The 14,102-nt window shown below is 36.3% G+C and overlaps 1 protein-coding gene across 1 annotated transcript in view; it reads left to right on the forward strand.

Moving 5' to 3' along the window:
• grm6a (glutamate receptor, metabotropic 6a) overlaps positions 1–14,102 on the forward strand; it is a 64,098-nt gene that overhangs the window by 21,756 nt on the left and 28,240 nt on the right. Inside the window, exons 3-4 of the mRNA XM_082189142.1 lie at positions 7,931–8,147; positions 8,421–8,556. Of these exons, the coding sequence (XP_082045268.1) occupies positions 7,931–8,147; positions 8,421–8,556 (353 nt within the window). The remainder of the gene's footprint in view (positions 1–7,930; positions 8,148–8,420; positions 8,557–14,102) is intronic.

The raw sequence follows: 14,102 nt of genomic DNA on the forward strand, positions 1-14,102 counted from the left end.
TGGGACTATATTAGGGGGAAGCACAGGTGAAGCACTGCTACTTGAGCACAGAGATATCAAGCCCAAGTAGCAGTGCTTCGCCTGTGCTTCCCCCTAATATAGTCCTTAATATATAAGTCAATATCTGCCTAGGAAATTGCCTAGTGTTAATCTGCATCACTATTTGTACTTGTTGTGAATACGCAGGTCACAAGAAGTAATTAGGTGGGTTTTTTTTTTTTATTATCACTTTTACTCAGGACATGCTAGCTGGCAACAAAGGATTCCATTCATTATGCTAAGCTAAGCTAGCGCCGACCCTGTAAAACTAAAACAATGCATGCACTGAGACAAAAATGCATTTGCCCACCTATCTAAATGTAGGAAAGAAGGTGAATAAGCCCTATTTCAAAAAACGGTGGAGTGTTCCTTTAAGAATTGTTACCGTAATTACGACATGGCTTGAATGCACCTTCAGTAATCATGGAAACGAGAACTAAACTGAAAGGAAACACAGGAACATGAACAAAAATGCAATAAAACATAACATGACCATGCAATCTTCTAGTTATCTACCTAAAGTGGATCATGAAATCAGAAGTCTTACACAATCACAGTCAATAGCTTATTGCGTATTGAAAACTTAAGGTTGAAATAGTACGGATCCCTCTTTTAGTGTAGGACTAATCATTTTTCTCTGCTTGTTTTAACATCTGCTAAGCTAAAATTCATCTAATCACTTGGAAATTTGAGGAATCATTCATGCCTGTATTTATTGTTTAAAACTCTAACCTTGAGTATGAGCATTAGTTTGCAAAAACCTCTAATAAGGCATATCCAGGGGGCAAATATCATAATAAAAAATGTTTGGATGTTTACAGTTATGATTTGTGATGATAATTTTTTTAAAGATTATTTATAGCAATGAATGTAGGTCTTAGGTACTGTAGGTATTAACCATGAAACTTCTACATTTTAAATATCTTATGTAGTGTTGGTAAACTTGAAAAGTTCGAAAAGTGAAGTTTTTGAATAACATGCTGAGCATTTTCTTTATCATATGTTTGTTTGGAGAGCAGAAGTCCTGGATCAAAGCCTCTAATTAACTGCCGTGTCTAATTAATCAAGAAAATTGCTCTAGGCTACTGCCAATGATTCATGAATGCGCTTTCAGCAAAGGGTATTTAAGAGTCGTCTCAAACTTCATGCGAACTGCGTTCGGGTCATTTGAGGAAGACCAGTGGCGACATCATGATGGATTGATTTGTTGTTGTAGAAAAAGACAGACAACAGATCAACTCCTTGAGGATAGTTGTACTGCTGCTCTTTCATAGATCTGGAAACTTATTAGCATTCTTCCATTGAAGTATCCTCTTTGTTTATTTGTCTCCACTTTTTCTTCCTTTCTGCTTAGCTTAATTGAACTAATCTATAGTTTCAAATATGGCATTCTCGACTATGAATGAATATTGGTTGAATTTTATGACAAATAGCTTGGGATGTTCCTCATTTGCTTGTCATTTTGGATAAAAACATCTGCTAAATGAATACATTTAATATCTCAGATGTTTCTCCTAAAAGTCCTTTGATAGCAGACAATCGTTGACCTACAGTAAGAGCTATAAAATAAATGTGGATAGGAATTCAGATCATGAGGGGCCAGTTGATCAAAAAGTTTAATCTGGATCAGAATGATCTGGATTTGGAAATCCCATGTTTTGCTATCCAGGATCAGGTAATCCATCTTACTTTTGTGCCGGTTTTTCAAAGTAAAATTGGATTGGATCACCCTGATCTGAATGTAAACTTTTTCCGATTACCAAATCTGGATTACTGGTGCTCTACGGAACCCCCAAAGGGACATGGTCATGTAAAAAATATGAGATAGAAAAAAAAAAAAAATATTTAAATGCTTTTGCGTTCTCTCAGAAAAGTTTTGTATAGTGTTCACCAAAAAAACGTTGTGTTCGCTTGCAAAGATCTTTTGACTGGTTCATCTTTTATGATTGTGCCAATGTAGTTTAGAAACAGTGCTAAAACACTTTGAATTAAATATAATATTTTTGTTTGATTTTTACAGCTGTTTGGGGATTATTTAATGGCGCCTCAAAATCTCTTTTTTACTTTACAGTAGGCTACCGGAAGGCTTAATATGTAGCCTAATGTCTACTTCTAATGTATTACTTTAACAGTTAAGCTAATCAAAAGCAAAATAAAAATATGAGTGTGTGTGTATATTACATGATACAAATGTTGTATTTTTTACCAATTTTAAAGTTTTACTACATTTTCTTCCTGGAATCCACCTTGAAATCCTACCCCCTGTTGGGATCAGGATAATCCTGTTTTTTTGGATCAAAGTTATCCAAATCCTACTGACAAGTTTTGAACAACAAAAACTGAAAGTTTGATCTAGATTAAAACTAGGTTTGGATTCCGTGATCTAATCTGATTTCAGATTCCTTTTTTCCCTTTTGAACGACCCATTTTCAAGATTTGATCCAATCCGATAACCAAAATCCGATCAGCTTACCTTTGAACAACTGGCCCGTGGTGTTGGAAGAATTTGATACAAAATTAGTGATATCTCTGATTCTTCTTTCTCTTGTTGTTTTGTCAAACATGATCAAGATTTGCGATATATTTTAGAGGAGATACATGGGATCACGTGAGATCTTTTTCCTCAATAGAAACATCTAAAAAGTATAACACTTCATCAGAAGTCTTCATTTGAATTCCATTTAATTTGATAAACAACCCAGCAAGCAATAGCCGTCATTTCATTGTCTCGGTTAACTATAGACCTGATGTAGTCCGGTTACATGTCGTTTTTGCCAAAATAACTTGCAAAGTCAACAGTGATTACAAGGTGTTTTGTTTCATTTCTTTGACATGTTCTATGCGTAACCTGTCTTGGGCTATGCTATGGTTAGATGTCTATTACATTTTCACTGATAGCCCAATATTGTTTTAGCCTAGACGTCAAGGCTGTGTTTGGACGGCTATTAGACGTCTTTTTTAAACACAGAACTGCTTGCTGGGAACTGGGATGTTAAAGAGCACATGATATTACTTTATGGCTTTCTGTCCTGTGCTGATATATTTCCTATTGAAACTGAAATTAGGTACAGGACATATTGAAAGAGCTTTAATTTTGATTTCTTTTGTGAATTTTCTTGCAAATGGCGAACAGATTGACAATCATAAGCATTGACACATAAATACAAACATACAAAAATACTACATGCACATCATTGAAATTAGGGCTTTTGTTGGGTGCGTGGACACAGATCAGGGGCAGACAGCAGCCATTACTGTGATTAAAAGGTTGGATTTGGATCGTGACGGCTCTGATGAGAGGAAGTGAACGTTGCTGTTATGGAGTCACTAGTGCAGAATATTAAATACTTCTGTCTGAGCCAGAGACCTGTCCAGCTGGGGAATCAAACTAGTGGGGAATCATACCCCCAAAATGGGGTGCAGTAAAATTTAGCACAATTTACACTATGAAGTCTGAGTAGCAGTTCTGTTAGGGCAGAATTTGACTTTTTGGCTTTATTTCCTGCCTTGACATTATTTACTCACCCTCGTATCTTTCTAAACTTGTGTTTTCTTACATTTTTTATCTTTACATTTTCTGGGGAATGCAAACGGATGGTTGGCACGTAAGTCTGAAGTAATGAGTTTAGGTAAAAGGGAGCAGAGCCAGTGGTTGTTCTGTAGGCAAAAGTCAGTGACTTGAATTTGACGCGAGCAGTGCAATTTTGTGAGGAGAGGAGTGACGTGAGCTCTCTTCGGCTCGTTAAAGACCACTATAGCTACAGAATTTTGCATCAGTTGCAGAGGTTTGATAGTGCAAGCTGGAAGACCTGCCAGGAGAGGAGAGCATTACAGTAGTCCAGTCTGGATAGAACAAGTGCTTGGACAAGGAGTTTTGTGAACATCAGGAGGATCCTGATGATCCTCCTGATGTTGTATAGGGCAAATCTTCAGGACCGGGCAGTAAAGTTCAATTGATCATCAATCACGACTCCAAGGTTCCTGGGTGACCTTGATGGAGTTATGGATGACGAACCTAGCTGAATGGAGAAGTTGTGGTGTAGTGTTGGGTTGGCCGGGACCACAAGCAACTCTGTATTCGCAAGGTTTAGTTGAAGGTGATGGTCCTTCATCCAGCCAGAAATGTCTCTCAGGCAAGCTGAGATGCGAGCAGCTACAGCTACCGTCCATTGTCAATCATTTTATCCCTTAAAACTCATCTCTGATCACCAAAATTACATATTTAAGTGTATTTTCCTTGAAAAAAAAAAAGATTCATGCCTTAAAATAGCTTGAATGCAACTCTACACCTTTGCCTCATTTAGTATACGTGGTTCTATGAATATGCAAATTAGCCCCGCCTCCACTCACTCGCTTCAGATCAGAGATCCACTCATTGACGATCACACGTTGACGTGATTGGTTACAAGTTTGTGACATCAGAAACGCATGCAGCGATTCTGTCTGTCTATCTGTCTGTCTGTCTCATCTATCAATCAATCAATCAATCAATAACTGCTATATTATTTATATTTTCACTGTCTTACAGTAATTTTTTTATGTACATTTTGAACAAATCTGTCATGAAACAAGTTTTTATGACAGACACCGTTTAAATTATTACATTTCAACAACAAATTGGAGTGGAAACAGTAATATCAGAAAGTTTAAATAAAAACTGGGTAATGTGCAATTTAAATGTTTGTGAACAGCTTTGTTTTAAATTTAATGTTAATTATTATATTTTAAAATACATAGCGATTAAATTTAATAATTGTTTGGGCTCTGTTCTCAATTTTAACCTGTAATATCATAGTAATGTACTAAGCGAAAGGGTCTCATGTACAGTTTACACTACAACATTAATTACTGGACAACATTGACACGCACCTAAAATATTTTCAAATGAATCGAATCGAGATGGGAATCTAAGGAAAGGGCTTGTGAAATAGATTGTGAAATCTGCGTAATCGCCCCGTCCGCGTAACATGGTACCACCACAGTACTTTTGTTGTAAAGGCCTGTTATCTGATTCATTTCATCAGTTCATTAGTGGAGTGCTCCATGACCTGAATTGGGTGTGTCAGATTTTTTAGACACTTGTAATGTGCAGGATTGTGAAACGCTAGGTTAAAGTCTCATTCGCGGGGGCCGCCGGACATAATCAGTGTTAAATGAATTCTTCTCCTTCCCCCCTCCTGATCTCTGTATCTCTCCTCCTGTGCTTAACTTAATTTGACTAAAACCCCTCTTATCCTCACAGATAATCTGTCAAATGGATCGTTGATTCATCCATCTACCTGTTGTAAGTCTGCCCCATACGGCTCACCCACATGCCGAGACCTCGCTTACCTTCTGTGCATTAGCTGACGAGACACAATCGTTGCTCCACTTTCACTGCTATAAAAAGAGGGAGTCGATCTAGGTTTATCAGTCACTGGGTGAACCGAGCGACCAATCATGATGACACCAACAGCGGGCATCTGCGTTTGCTCCAGACAAATGATGTAATAGTGCTGATAATTCACTACAACATTTTGTTGTCAAAGCTTGAGTGGCCTATGAAAGTATGAAGTACCACGCTAGCACTCATTTGAGCCAAAGCAACAACTTTTTTTGTCACATTTTATTGGGGATTTCATTTGTTTTCAGCAACGATGCATTAAATTGATCATTAAAGACATTTCTAATGTTATAAAAGATTTCTATTTTAAATAAATACTGTTATATTGATCTTTCTATTTATCAAAGAATTCTGAATGTAATGTATCATGGTTTCCACAAATATATTAAGCAACACAACGGTTTTCAACACTGATAATAAGAAATGTTTCTTGAGCAGCATATCAGCATATTAGAATGATTTCTGATGGATCATGTGACACTGATGTCTGGAGTAATGATGCTGAAAATTCAGCTTTTACCATCACAGGAATAAATTACATTTTCAAATATATTCTTATTTTTAGTCATAATAATATTTTACAATATCACTGTTTTTACTGTATTTTCGATCAAATAAATGCAGCCTCCATAAGTGTTAATGTTTTTGAAAGAAGTCTGACCAACTTTTGAAGAGTTCATTTTTGAATTAAGATTTTGAATTAAGTCTTATTTTAACTCAACTCAACTTTATTTATATAGCACCACTAAAAACAACAATTGTTGACCAAGGTGCTGTACACTATCAGATATCGTCAGCATTTAAAACCATGTACAACACAATTACAAAAACAGAACACTGAACAGACAAGACACAGCACAAATCAGCTACCATTATAAGCCAAAGAAAAATGATAGGTTTTGAGTTTTGCTTTAAACTCATGCAGTGTAGAGGCCGTTTTAATAAAAACAGGTAGGCTGTTCCAAAGTTTTGGTGCAGCAACGTCAAAAGCTCGATCTCCTCTCGTTTTCAATCTAACCCGAGGAACATTTAACAGTCTCTGGTTGGATGACCTAAGAGACCTTCCAGGATTGTGGATGGATAATAAATCAGAAATGTATACAGGAGCCAATCCTTTCAAGGATTTAAAAAAGTTTTAAGCATACAATATAAGGTTTATGCTTAAAGCTGCAGTACGTAACTTTTTTGGGTTAAAATTATCCACATTTTCTTTTTTGAACAAGTACATAACCAGCCAGTGTTCAAACTATCTGCTTGCCTTAGCTTGATTCAAAACGGTAAGCTTGTAATAATGTTTTTAATTCCAGTGGTATTGGTGGATTTCCGCGGGAAATTCGAGCATGTCTCTGCGTCATTACGTCACATCTGTACACATAAAGAAGGAGTCTCGGCTAGTAGGCTATATTGCGTGTGAGGATGTTGGAGGTGGAGATAGCCTTTTCTCACAGCACTTGATATAATTAAACTTAGTAATTTGATGGCGGATCCAGAAAGGTTGTAGTCACGCAATGCTGATGTTGTTAACATTAACAATTTGAGAACAAAGTATAATTTGCACGGTTTGACATGATATGATAAGTGATCGTTAGATTTAATCAGCGCGATTTACTGCAATGCTTTTTTCCCCGTAGTTGGTCAGAACAAAAGTGAATGTTACTTACTTGTTCAGATTACATTTTCCAGTGAAAATTCTGTTTTCACTTTATTTTGATGGTCCCTTTAACACATTCTGTTGTCTAGAAGTAACATTGCACCTACATGTCTACTAACTCTCATTAGAGTATTAGTAGAGTATTAGTAGACTGGTAGGGTTAGAATAAGTTGACATGTAGTTGCAAAGTTACTTATAGTCAGTAGAGTGTCTGTTGGAGGACCATCACAATAAAGAGTTATCAGATATTAAGCAGACCGTACACTAATACTCTAATGAGAGTTAGTTGACATGTAGTTCCAAAGTTACTTAGTCAACAGAATGTTCAAAAGGGACCATCAAAATAAAGTGTTACCAAAATTCTTATATTGGTCAATGGTCATACTTCCAAAAAGTAGAATCTGTGATTGCGAATGCCAGTATCCACACCGGCGCGGTGACTGACAGCCGCACATTCTCCTCAAAACATTGGATTCATCCGCGCTGTGCCATGCCGAGGCACAACCCACGTAAAGTTGATAATTCTGCGAACAACTGCAGTTGCAGATTTCGAACAGAGATGGCGACAAAGAGGAAAAACTACGGACTGCAGCTTTAAAACAAGAAATATTTGCCAGAAGGGTTAAAGAAAAAACCGGAATTATAGAAACGCTCTTTGAAATTAATCATCTCATATCTATTTATCTTGTTTTAAGGATGTTTTGATATTTCTACTGGAAACCAGGACAAAAACACAGACTAAGAAAACATATATATATATATATATATATTTTAACTTTTTCCTCCCACCTAAGGGAGTTAGCAAAGATACTTGCTTTTAAAAAGGAATTTAAATCTCTTCTCGTTTTGTCTTCCAGATCCCCCAGATCAGTTACGCCTCCACAGCGCCAGAGCTGAGCGACAATAACCGCTATGACTTCTTCTCTCGTGTGGTACCACCAGACTCCTACCAGGCCCAAGCTATGGTGGACATCGTGAAAGCACTGGGCTGGAACTATGTGTCCACTTTAGCATCAGAGGGGAATTATGGTGAAAGTGGAGTAGATGCCTTCATTCAGATCTCTCGAGAGGCAGGTACAGTATCTGTACAGTCATCAAGCTTTGAAGCTTCTGGTGTGCTTGAGAGTCTATAGATGTAAAACACACTGCAGCATATATGATCCAGATTGGACTTTCCATTAATATGCTATCTTTCAAAAAGTTCCAAAGACTGAGACAGCTGCATGCATTTGTACCCATCTGCTGCCAGAAATTTATGCCGGTCATTAATATAAATAGAAAGTGAGTCACATTTTAGTCGAGAAAAATTTCAGCATCGGTGTCCATCTCTCTCTCTCTCTGACAAAGGAGGTCTGTGCATCGCTCAGTCCATGAAGATCCCACGAGAGCCCAAACTAGGAGAGTTTGACAAGATCATTAAGAGACTAATGGAGACCCCCAATGCTCGAGGAGTCATCATCTTTGCCCATGAGGACGACATCAAGTAAGTGATTGATATGCTTAATGTATGTTTGATCAGCAAGACCTTATAGGAATATTCTGGGTTAACAGCTTGAATTCTATTAGCTGCATCTGTGGTATGTTTTATCAAAAATACACCTAATTTTTACATTTTATTTTATGTAATGAATGAGTGAACGAATGAATGAGGAATTTATATAGCGCTTTCATATGTACTACTGTGCACCCAAAGCACTTTACAATTGTATCAGGGAATCTCTCCTCAACCACCACCAGTGTAATGTAATGTTATGTAACTGGTAGAAAATTAAAGGGTTAGTTCAGCCAAAACAGGGAACTACACTAACCTTTTCCACTGGTGGCACTTGCGCTACTAACTTTTTCAGTTACTGGCACAAAACATGATTTGGTCGCACAAATTATTTATAGTAAGCCGCTCTGGATAATAATGAACAATAATGAAACTGTATTGCATACAGATGTGCTTTTTATTTTACTTGCCATCTTTTAAACCACATGCCTTCTTGTTTTTGTTTTCTTTAACATTGGTTTGGATAGATTTACTGCAATAGAAAATACAGTACACAATAAAGTGCAAAATGGATTTATGGTTGGCACAGATGGGCAGACTCCTGAACTCTTAAGTAGTGATGCACCGATGTGAAAATTGTGGCCGATACCGATAATAACCGATATTAATATTGCTGTTATGGCCGATATCGATATCTCTGTATAGAAAACAAATTTACTGATAATCAAATAAAGAGATATTTTCCAAAACATGTTTTCTTTTTTACTTTAGAAATGACTTATGTTGGGCACCTTTACCTGTGTGCAAAATATGTCACACATAGGACACACATGCATTATATTGCATTGCATATAATGTGTGCTGGTCAACTTGTCTAAAATTAAGAAACCCCTAGAAAACAGTAAAAAACAGGTGTACAATAAAGATAGGCTACTTAATTTATCATTGCACATTTTAAACAGGACACGAATAACTGAATTTAACTGATTAAATGTTAGCCAATACAAACATATTTATAGAAAACAGTTGACAATGAATAGACAGGAGTCCAATAATAGCATAACGAATCACTTATTCTAAAAATAATATCAAGTAGGCTAAGTTAGACGAATGCGACATATAACGAGGGCTGTGTTGTAAAACGTCCGTCATTTAACGAATTTTAAAAACACGGATGGATAATACAAATGCTTTCCGACATTTTGACAGAAAAAAAACAAGCAAGAACAAAATTTTAATTATAGCCCGTCAATTTTCATTTTACAATTATCTTCTCTCTCTGTGTGCGCGCGCGTCCGTATTTGTGTGAGAGAGAGAGCGCTCGCGCAACAGATACAATGGTACGTTTTAATCTAAGTAACGGTCGCGCGGCTGAAGCCAACTTGATGTGTTGAATGCTCAGAGCACGTTATAAAACGTATTCTTAAAATACACATTTCTGTTTTAATAAATGCTCATAGTAAATCATAGAATATTGCCTAAAACATAGGTACAAAAATAATCAGTGATACATTTGCGACCCATTAAAAAATTTGGTCGCAATGGCATTTCAAAAGGTCGCATATGCAACCATTTTGGTCGCAGTGTAGTTCCCTGCAAAATTGAATATCCTGTCATCATTTACTCACCGTCATGTCTTTCCAAACCCGTAAGACTTTCACTCATTTTCGGAAGACAAATGAAGATCATTTTTAATAATATCTGAGTGGTTTCTGTCTTTCCATTGACCGATACGCAACTACAATTCTGACGCTTCAAAAAGTTCAGAAAGAGATCGTAAAACTATTCCATATGAATTGAGCGGTTTTGTCAAAATTTTCTGAAGACATATGATCGATCGCTTTATATGATGAACAGATTGTATATAGGCTTTTATTCAATAGGCTTTTATATAAACATTCATCAATGCACACATCACTTGTGGTAAACGGCTCAAGCATGTTCGCTCAGTGTGTGAGAACCAATGAGGTTCATTGAGGTTCGGTTGAGCTTCTGTTTATGTTCGCTGATCAATGTTTATATGTGAATTTAGAAAGACTAAATTAAATCTGTTCATCATATAAAGCGAACGTGTCTGTTCAGCAAAATTGGACTAAACCGCTCAATTCATGTGGATTAGTTTCACAATCTCTTGAACTTTTTGAAGTTTTGATGTGTCAAAGTGGTAGTTGCGGAGCTGTCAATGGAGGGACAGAAAGCTCACAGATTTCATTAAAAATATCATAATTTGTGTTCCGAAGATGAACGAAAGTTTTAGGGGTTTGGAACGACATGAGGGTCAGTAAATGATGACAGAATTTTCATTTTCGGGTGAACTACCTTTTAACTCTGTCAAGTCAAGTCAAGTCAAGTCACATTTATTTATATAGCGCTTTTTACAATACAGATTGTTTCAAAGCAGCTTTACAGGGCTAACAGGAAAATAATGCAAAAAAGTTTGTTTCCAGAAGAAAATAGCTTCATAGTCACTGATCGATATAGAATGACTATAGAATCATTATATAGATCAGTGGTCACAGTCCTGCTTAAGTAAGTTCAGTGATGTTTGATTTTTGTTTTAAAAAAGTTATTAATTTAAGTCAAGTCAAGTCAAGTCAAGTTTATTTGTATAGCGCTTTTCACAATACAGATTGCATCAAAGCAGCTTCACAGTATTAAATTAAAATAATACAACAAAGTTTGTTTCAAGAGGAATTTATTGATTGATCAAATTAAATTAAATATCCCCAAAATATCCCCAACTGAGCAAGCCAAAGGCAACAGTGGCAAGGAACCGAAAAACTCCATCAAGTGACCTAATGGTGTCCTAAAACTCCATCAGGTGCCTTAATGGAGAAAAAAAAAAACCTTGGGAGAACCCAGGCTCAGTCGGGGGCCAGTTCTCCTCTGGCATTGGATAGAGGCCGGATTGTAGTTTGAACTGTAGGATTATATGAATGCCTGGCTGAAGAGATGCGACTTTAATCTAGTTTTAAACTGGGAGAGCGAGTCTGAGCAACGAACAGTATCAGGAAGACTATTCCAGAGTTTTGGAGCCAAATGTGAAAATGCTCTCCCTCCTTTGGTGGTTCTGGATATCCTAGGTATGACCAAAAGCCTTGAATTTAGTGATCTCAAAGAGCGCGATGGATTATAGGGCGATAGAAGATCCGTTAAATAGACTGGAGCTAAGCCGTTTAGGGCTTTATAAGTCAGTAGCAATACCTTGTAATTAATACGGAACTTTATAGGTAACCAATGCAGTGATGATAAAATCGGTGTTATATGATCATATTTTCTTGATCTCGTAAGAACTCTAGCGGCGGCATTTTGGACTAACTGTAGCTTGTTTATTGAGGATGCAGGACAACCAGCTAATAAAGCATTACAGTAATCCAGTCTCGAGGTCATGAATGCATGAACTAACTTTTCTGCATCAGAAACTGATAGCATATTACGTAGCTTAGCAATGTTTCTAAGGTGGAAAAAGGCTGTTTTTGTAACATAAGAAATATGATTTTCAAAAGACAGGTTGCAATCGAGTATAACACCCAGGTCTTTTACTGTAGAGGATAAAGTAACAGGACATCCTATGATGTTAAAGTTGTATTGTGCGAGGTTTTGTGGGCGGTTTTTTGAACCGATAAGTATTACCTCTGTCTTGTCTGGATTTAATAAAAGAAAATTACGCGTCATCCAATCTTTTATATCTTTAACACACTCTGTCAATTTGGAAAATGTAGCGTTTTCATCCGGCCGTGATGAAATATATATTTGAGTGTCATCAGCATAACAATGGAAACTAATTCCATGTTTCCTTATAATATTTCCAAGTGGCATCATATATATTGAAAATAACAGGGGGCCTAATACAGATCCCTGCGGCACTCCATAGTTTACTGGAGTTATGATCGATTTTTCTCCATTTAAATAGACAAAATGGTAGCGGTCAGATAGGTATGATTTGAACCAGCTTAGTGCTTGTCCTTGAACACCAGTATAATTTTGTAGTCGATCTAAGAGTATTGTGTGATCTATAGTATCGAACGCAGCACTAAGATCAAGTAAAACTAGTATTGAGATACAGCCTTGGTCAGAAGCTAAAAGTAAATCATTTGTGATTTTAACGAGCGCAGTTTCAGTGCTATGATGCGGTCTGAATCCAGACTGAAACTTTTCATAGATATCATTTTGTTGCAAGAAAGAGCCCAGTTGAGCGGACACCACTTTTTCTAATATTTTAGACATAAATGGAAGATTTGAAATGGGTCTATAATTTTAGTTCATTTATATAGCCGCTCTGGAGTAAACCGTGATGTCATCGTCCAGCTCAGTGCAGTTCTTGTATAATAGTGTCAATGCAGGCAGATCAATATTATTGTTGAATATTAAATTAAATGTTACATTTAATGTCTCCAACTAAGCAAGCCAAGACAGTGGCAATAAAGGTGGAAAAACAACAGAGCTCAACAGAGCTCTTGCCATGAGAAAAGCTTCAGCTACCTACCTGTAACAAAAAAGAAATTATATAAAAATATATTTTTATGTTTTTTTAAAGGAAAACATCTAATGCACTTACAATGGAAGTTTAGTGGACACCGTGATTTTTTTTTTTTTAAACAGCAACTACCAAATTATCTTTAAAGTAAATCAACAATTTAAACTTGTATGTAAACAATAAAATAAGCTGAGAGAACTACACTTTTTTATTTGTTTTTCTGAAAGTATAATGAAATTAGCCAAAGCCTTTTACAAACAAACATGCATCCATCTCAAAAGGAAGATTTCAAGTGCTTTAAAGGGATAGTTCACTTTGAAATAAATGTTTATTTATTATGCACAGAGTCCATTGTTTTAATTTGGACTCTGTGCATGCTCTTTGAGATAATGACCATAGACCTGCATTATATGACTGACAGACAAGAACGGTTTGACCTAAAAATATCAAAATTGAAACTACTGCGGAAAAAAAGACACCTACATCTTGGATGCCCTTGAGGTAAGCTAAAACATACCAAAAATTAATTTCAAAGTGAACTATCCCTTTAAGTTTCTACTTTTAAACTTCCCATTAAGAGAATTTGCTGGCTAGATTTGCACATGCGTTTCTTCTTTTCTTTTTCCTTTTTCCTTTTTTTTTATATATTGTTTTTATAAACGTCAACGTAGGAACGTCAGCGTGAAGCAACATTAACAACTCATTGCAGTTCTTTAATATATGTTTTCACTGTTTGACAGGATGTTGGTGGGAAGGCGTGAACAAATAAGAGAACTTGTTGATGTCAGCTGGAAAATAAAAAGTTGTTTGAGAGGCACATTTTGATTTTACTACAATACCGTGTCGTGCACTGAAGACCAGGAAGAAGTGATAAGAAAGTAAAAAGGGCTAATTTAGATTTTAGGTGGACTGAATGAATATTTATTATTGTTTACAAGCATTGTCACACATTTATCTTTAGAATCTGGATATTTTGTCTTTAACAGGTGCATAATGTAAGTCTACATTTACATTTACATTTATTCATTTAGCTGACGCTTTTTATCCAAAGCGACTTACA

Source organism: Leuciscus leuciscus, assembly GCF_965113295.1.
Source record: "Leuciscus leuciscus genome assembly, chromosome: 13".
NCBI classification, from domain to species: domain Eukaryota; kingdom Metazoa; phylum Chordata; class Actinopteri; order Cypriniformes; family Leuciscidae; genus Leuciscus; species Leuciscus leuciscus.